The following is a 7,896-nucleotide window of genomic DNA, read 5'->3' on the forward strand; positions in this document are numbered from 1 at the left end:
AGCACAAGCAGTCAGAGCGCACTGGGTTTGACAGTCACATGTGGGAATGTGGAACCACAGGAGCCTTAGGGGCAGTCTGCCCATGGCATTAGCAACTGGACAAAGGGCTTATGAAAGACAGGGTCGGTCTTGTTTCTCCCAGGAGTTTCTGTATTTGTGTGTATGGTTGTGCACGTCCTCATTTAGCCTCACATAGGTGTGGGTACATTTTTATACCTGAAGAATTTTGTTGGCTATCTTCAAAGTCTGCCTGGCACACGGCAAGGGAAACCAAAAACCTCAGCCACAAAGCTACAGGCCTCAAATATCTCCATCTCCTCTGCTTGCACAGGGCTCTCACAAAGCAGCCTTGCACTACAGCCTTCATGCCCTTTAAGCCCTGAGCTGTAACACTGATGATCTGTTTGTGTTTTCTTCCCTCACCATGCTTTATAAACACATGGAGGGGAAATGGTACAGAGTGTGCTACTGCTTTTCCAGCTCTGCTTCTTGGCTCCCTGAAGCACCGCTTGCCAGGAGCAGTTCCACCTGTCTGGAACCAGGGCAATTCATAAATTCCTTACAGCCAGCTACTCCAAGTCTGCAAAAATAATAATAAAGAAAACTAAAGGAAATATTAATTGCTACCAGTCACCATTCAGAGAAATGAATGGTGCAGTGACCATTCAGAGGAATGCTCCTCAGCCCACTACAGGACTGTCCAGCAGTCAAAGTTAACTCATCATACAATATCACATACAAAAAAATTACAGGTAATTTTTACTATCTTATAATTCCCTATGGCATACATAGTAAGGTTACTGTACCTTACACATTGGTAACTGAAACCTTTATCTCCTCAATAGAAAATAAAGGTTTTATGAATTTATTTCCCTCCTCCCTTTCCTGTGTGTAATGTAGGAAAAAGATTTATTCCTTGGGAATGTGCTTGGACTGCCCAGGTTAATTTAACAGAGATTCTCAATGTAATAATAAAACATTATACATAAAATACTTGTCTTTGCATTGTATTGATTTAGCAGCAGATTTACTATTTAGCAACTTCAGCTTGAGTAATTGCTCACCTTGAAATGCAAAACTCCTCATGAGAGCAACAGTACAGTGGAGAAAAGGGAACAACCCTTCCCTCTGTGGAGCAGGAGTTGGTAATAAATAGGAACAAGAGGGCCTCCTTTTCCAGTGTTCTGGCAGGAAAGAGCACTCGACCTTCAGGGCAGTTCTTTGGGTTTAGGGCAGTTCCCTCCCTCAATACTCCTTAAGGTGTAGGAGTAGGTTGCCTGCTCCCAGCCTGAGTCTACATCTTATCACTTCAGACTGAGCCTTCTTTATAGGCTATTTGTCCCTCAGAGGCTGAAAAATCATTGCTCCTAAATGGCACCTTTTATTCACCCTTTGACCTTACAGATCATAAAAATGTGAAATAAGGGTTAGATTTCTTTTTCATTTAAAATAAAACTATTTTTAATTTTTTTAGGTATTTTAGACTTCTTTTTTTTTTTTTTTTTTTTTTTTTTTTTTTTTTTTTTTTTTTTTTTTTTTTTTTTTTTTTTTTTTTTTTTTTTTTTTTTTTTTTTTTTTTTTTTTTTTTTTTTTTTTTTTTTTTTTTTTTTTTTTTTTTTTTTTTTTTTTTTTTTTTTTTTTTTTTTTTTTTTTTTTTTTTTTTAATCTCTCTGAAACAACCAATAAAATGTATATTAATTCCCTGGCTGCATTAGCCAACCCAAAATCTTAACATTAAGTATATTTTTACTTCCAGAACTAGTTGCTACATTTGCCAGAAGGGTCTCAAAGTTTTGTTGCTTGATAGAAGTTTCAAGGCATATAGAAGCATTTCACAGTCTGAGATACAATTACTAGTTTAAGAAAGAATTCAACCTGCACATCAAACCCCTCTGCAGGTCTGCCTTTGCTGGTTCCCCAGGAGTCAGGGTCACAGAGGCATTACAATCCAACCTGGGGAGCTCAGTTTGTTGTTGACTAGCAGAGGGTGGGGAGAGGATAGAGCAAGCACCTTTTGGGGGCATGGAAATTCCTAAATGTGTGGATTTCTATGAATAGATGTCCACAGATTGTGCCTGTAACCAGCCAGTGGGTTCAGCCCTAAATCTACGGTACTTTTGGCCCCACAAAAAGCATTAATTCAGGAGTGTTGGAGAAATGTTTTTCCACCGGAAGAGTAGAGTGGAACGTCTAAAAATTTCCAATTTGGTTTTGAATACTGAGGTTACTTAGGGCACATTAATCAGTAGAGAGATTGTGACATTCAAGGATCTCAATGGAAGAAACATGAAGACAAAAGATACTGTTTAGAAAACAATGATTATTTATTTATCATCAGTACTGGGACCTTGAAACAATAACAAACTGTTCAGGAACTTAGAAAAGGTCTTTTTGTATATTTGTGTAAATGTCAGAATGAGGAGGCTGTTGATGTTCTCAAATGTTCTCACTGGGTTTTGGACAATGGGTGGAGCAACTTTTACCTTCTGCAGTCCTCATTGGTGAATTAGAGTTGTATGTAGCTTTTTAACACATTTTTGTCTTGAGATCAAGTATAATCTGCACTGGAATTGCTGCCCTTTGAATTGCAGGCTCAGGGCAAAAGTAGGGTAAAGGTAGATACAAAGTAGAAGCAAAGAAATAAAGTCTGAAGGAGCTGCAGATGGGGTTTTTTGTGTTTTTGGTTTTTTTTTTAAGAAGAAGTACCTGAACATTTACTTCTATGCACTGAACCATAAATTGTTTGGTTTAATAATTTTCCAGCAGAAAAGAAACTGTATTTGAGGCATTCAGACTATCAAACAGAAGGAAAAACAGCAGCTCAAAACATATCCCGCCTGGTTTATGAAAACAGGAGTCACATCTCCAGATGATGGAAGAAAAAAAATTTATAAAACATGGGAATAAGGATACAACACAGCTACAACTGTGAGTCTAAATTAAAAATAAAAATTGTAAAAAGATCACTATGTTCCAACTTGCAAACCTCTGCATAGTATGGTGTGATAATAATTTGGATGTGCTGGTGAGCCCTACATAAACTGAATATCTTTTTAACTGAAAAACCTTATCAAAACAAAAGATTGAAGAACAAATAAATTGACTGTAAGGGGATAGGAAATGAGGTGGTGAGAGACATTTTGGGGAAATCCAGGCACAGGTGAAGGAAAGCTGAAGTCGACTGGAAGTTGGAGTATCTGAGGCGTCAAAGTTGGAAAAAGTGAAGGTGTGGAAGTTGAAGAATCTGAGGAACTGGAAAAGTATCTGAAGGAGAAGAAAGCCACCAAAAAGTAGAAGAGTATGGCAGTGATGAAGGAGATTCTCCAATCAAGAAACCTCCTGCTCGTTGTTCTCATTCCCCTTCTGCTGCTTCCTCTGCCACTCGTATACCCCAGCAGCGTAAGTACATTTTAATTTTCTTTTTAACAAAGCCTCTGAGTGCAGTAGGTAGTACTGCTGGATAAGTTTGCAGTGTGCAAAAACGAAGTCAAAGACCTAAAAAAGCATAGATCTTAGAAAAATCAGAGACTCAAATCTGAAGGACTGTGAGGGTCACTTAGAAGTCATCACAGTAAGAACTGGAGCTACCTTGAGTCATGTCACAAGCAAAGCTGAAGAGTCAGGTGAAGCTAATAAAGCAATACTTTAAAGCAATACTGCAAAATGTATCTCCTCATTTTCTAAAATAATGTCTACTTAGAAGAGGGAACAGAAGAAACATATACATGAAATTTTCTTTAATGAGAGGTCTTTAAAAGGAACACTTATAGTATTCCTTTATTAAAAAACTCTTTAGTTTTTAAATAATGAGTATGTGTGGAGGGACTTTCAATTTAATGTGGCTTTGTAAGATGGCAACTCAGGTGAAGCAGGGGCTAGGAGGCAGTTACAGACATGTAGGACCCTACATGGTATTGTCTATTCCAGAGCAGGTGTAGGTATCTCTGCAGCTCTGACAGTGGGTAATAAATGCTGGCTCAGAGACAAAAACAGCAATTCAAAGGAGGGAATAGTCTGTGCCTAACACACAGACCAGAGAATGGGAATGAATTCAGCTGTGTTCCTGACACTGCTTTGGACCTACTGAATACCTTTGGCCACACGGTGAACTCCTCTCTGTGCACATCTCTGCCGTTGTAACCCATAAAATAGCAATGATTTCCTACCTCGTGGAGATGGTGATATGTAACTTATCAAAATTTGCAGTGTATTTAAAATTCTGCAGCTTGCCCTTCCACATAGTCCTAGACATAAATCTGGCCAAATGGTGCAGCAATTTCCATTTCATCTTCTACGCTGCTAAAGATTAATTCTTCCTTACAGTATCAGAGAATTTTTGAATACAACTACTTTATGAAATCAAAATGCACAGGATTAGAAATTGTATATCTGTTTTCAAAAATAAAACACCAATAATTTTTTTGAAAGAAAGCCAGGATTCATAAAAAGGAGATGTTCCTACACCACTAAACTGTATGTTGCGCTTCAAGTATTCCTGCTCTGAACTTCAATGCATATCTCGGCTGTTCTCTTGTAGTAGTTTTTCATCTCTTCTATCTCGAGAGAGGCAGTGAATGACAGACAATTGTGGTCTTCTTCAGAGAACAGAAGGGCACTGGAAGGGGGACATAAAAAGATACAGTCCCTGACATGCCCAGATGGCACTGTAACTGCAGCATGCTCTGTGTCCCTTGAGACCCTTCCCTAGGAAAAATGAGACTCATTGCATTAAAATTTGTCCCTCTTGTTTGCTCCTTACTGGGTTCAGAAGCATAGGATGCAATAAGGAGACCTTAATAACAAAGGGAATTGTAACAGAACCGTATTGGTGCTAAAGCAGAAGTTCGTAGAAAGTATTACTGCAAGAATTACTATTACACAGTACAAGTCCTTGTGATGTTGCTTTACTGTGAAGTGACATGAAAATCCATCAGGTGATGTTGTACATCCACTTTGTATATATGTGAATGACCACAGATAATAAAGTACTGCTGAGAATCTGACCAAGTTGGACAGATGTTTATAGCACTATTAAGAAAACATCTTCACCAGATAAACTCAGCTGACACTACTCTATTCAAGTGCTTTTGTGTAGGATTTACTTTGCTACAACCCATTGATTACGATTTCTTCTTAAACTTGAAGATTAAATTTTATGCCTGCTCACTTAATTATATTTTTATTTATCAGACAAATATACTAGTTTCCTGTCTTTCTTATAGAGATCAGAATTACCAGGTCACATATATTTGCGTTTCTGCACGGAATTGGGGTGCAGTTTCTTTGATGATATCAGCACATCTCTGGAAACGTCAAAGGAGCATTACATATGTATTGACAAGACTGATCAAAGGGAGCACAAGGATTCAGAACTGTTTGTAGATATGGCTAGTGGGAATAAAGTCCATGGCTTGTTTTCTATTGTTTTGTGACAAAAAATTTTTAAGTAAAAAATACATTTGAGAAAATTTACTTGAATTCTTTTTCCCTTTTCAAAGTTATAGCTGAACTTGTTCAGCAGGTTTGGATGCACAAAAGCGCCTTTCAGGCACATTTAGGAAAAAAAAACAAACATGCCTGCATGCAAAATATGCAATGTACACTTTCAAGTGGACGAATTTCCAACACAGAGTTTATTCTTCCTTTTAGTCGCTCTGAGATCCTTGTTTATTTTAGTTACAAAACCTTTATGCATGACCCTTAGTACAGAAGTTTTAGCCATGGCTTCCTTACAGCTCCTCTTTTCTTTTCACCTAAGGGGCTGACTGAAGCCAGATAATTAGATGATAGTCCCTTCAACCATCACATTCTTTCCTATTACCTGTTTCAAGCCCTGAGGTGGGCTTGAAAGTAAAACAACAAGTGAGAGTGAAACAGTTAAAATTACACTGCCATTACTTCAGTCTAGTACTTAGTAGCTCTGGTAACCATTAATTAAATATATAAATTCAGTTCAATTAAATAGAAGAGAATTATAACCAAAGAGAACCTTTGCTCGACCAAATTTCGTGAGTCTTTTATTTCTTTCAACGATCTGTTCGACTAATTCAAAAATCACCTCTAATAGTTTGAACCGAAAGGATCATGAACATTTTGTCAAAATACGGTAAATTTTTACTCGAAATAAAATCCGACAAAATAAGAACATTTTACTAATATCGGAGCACATACTTTTTAAAAGAGACTCAGTGCCCTTCCCAGTTAGGTTTTGATAGAGACGCAATTTCCCTTTGTCCTATTCCATCTTCACTATCAGCCTACTTTTTTTGCCACATACAGAAGGGTAATAGAAAATAACAACAATGAATGCTCAGAGAAATTAAACAGAAGTAAATTTTTGGAGTGAGAAAATGGTTTGAATTCAGCTTAGAGTGAAATTAATTTTATTAATTTTGGCAAAACATATTCCTTGTGACTTGCATCTGCACTTTTTTAAAACAAAAATCAATGCTTTTTCTTTAGAAGTTATTTTTTGCCTTAGATAACTGCTGGATGTCATACAGAGCCCACACAAATGTTGTAGTTTGTTAGCAGAAATTTTAAAAATTAAAAATGTGTCAAATAGTCAGTAGGTCACAAAAATGGTCCTATGCTCTGCTCTCTGTGGCATATCAATCATGATGTATAACGTAGTTAAAGGTGACTAAGCAGCAAGTTGGTTAATGTTTATGAGATATTTCATCAGTTCCATGACTCATCTAAACCAGTTTTGTCTTCCTAGTAGAGATTACCAAAAATCTCTAATGCCTATCATCTCACTTGTTAAACGTCCATTTTTAAGTCAAAATTATTTGTTTGGGTTTTTTTACCAAGTGAGCACTTGAAATTGCTACAAACTGAACTGAACACCAGACTTCGGAGTTTCAAACAGCATAGCAATTACATTTTATAAAATAATCATAATCCACAAATATTAACAAAACTCCTCTGACCTTATCCATTCCAGTCCAACCTTCTCTCACCTCTCTTAGAATTTTTTCTTGGAAGCAATGAAGATGCAACTGCAAGATACTCTTTTGTTGTAATATGTTGCTGAAGGATCTTACCATAGAGGACTAGTGAAACCTCTACTGCAGAGTTTAAAGCCTAAACCACTCTCCTATGATAGTTAAGGAAGAGAAACAAATATGCACCCTTCTGTGTAATTCAGAGTACCAATCCATCAACAAAGGAAGAATTCAGAGCTAAATTTCTCAAATAGCCTTTCAGATACCCTTTATAATCTCTAAAGTAATTGTAATTTATCTGCTTCAAGGAGGTAAAGTTTTCTTATAAACTTATTTCAGTTATTTTGGTAGCCCTGCTTAATAGAATCATGGAATCGTTAAGGCTGGAAATTCATCTAAGGCCATTGAGTCAAATCATTAACTCAGCACTACCATGCTCACCATTAAACCATATTCCCAACAGTCATATCCACACACTCTTTGAAAGGTTCCAGGGATGGTGGATCCACCACCTCTCTAAGCATCCTGTTCCAATGCCCTGCCACCCATTCAGTAAAGAAATTTTCCCTGATATCCAATAGAAACTTACCCTGGCTTAGATGAATTACACCTGTTCAATGTCACACTTCTCTGAAATAAGAATCAGAGCAAGATCTGGCAGATATTTAAACACAATCTTCTGAGTAACCTTGGCTGAAATCCTTATGCGAATAAAGGAAATAGTATATATCAATATGAGTGTCCCTGGTGGTGCAGTGGTTAAACCACAGCGTTGTCAACGCTGAGATCTGGGTTCGATTCCCGGTTAGGACACTCCCCGGGCAGATGGAGCTCGTTAGCCCGTAAGGCAATCCATCTACGTCCTGAGGACCTCGCTGCCACCGTCCAAGCGTGCTTGGCCCCGGCAGATGAACCTCAGGATTAAAGGGTGGGCTCAGTTCCGCGCACA

At 37.6% G+C, this 7,896-nt stretch overlaps 1 protein-coding gene across 2 annotated transcripts in view; it reads left to right on the forward strand.

Annotated features, from left to right (window-relative positions):
* The first annotated feature begins 2,535 nt into the window (after nt 1-2,535).
* The window catches only part of SLC13A4 (solute carrier family 13 member 4), a 29,792-nt gene continuing 24,431 nt past the window's right edge, over nt 2,536-7,896 (forward strand). Inside the window, exon 1 of one of the 2 annotated variants that reach the window (XM_027902365.1) lies at nt 2,536-2,928. Coding sequence is in view for 1 of the 2 variants with exons in the window: in XM_027902363.1 (XP_027758164.1) it covers nt 3,301-3,399 (99 nt within the window). In the remaining variant the exon portion in view is untranslated. Of the gene's footprint in view, nt 2,929-3,106; nt 3,400-7,896 lie in introns of those variants that run through there. The other variant, XM_027902363.1, reaches the window with a different exon arrangement.

The sequence above is a fragment of the Empidonax traillii genome, unplaced genomic scaffold (genome assembly GCF_003031625.1).
Source record: "Empidonax traillii isolate 1590-97213 ecotype Southwest subspecies unplaced genomic scaffold, ASM303162v1 scaffold867:size481033, whole genome shotgun sequence".
Classification (NCBI taxonomy): Eukaryota; Metazoa; Chordata; class Aves; order Passeriformes; family Tyrannidae; genus Empidonax; species Empidonax traillii.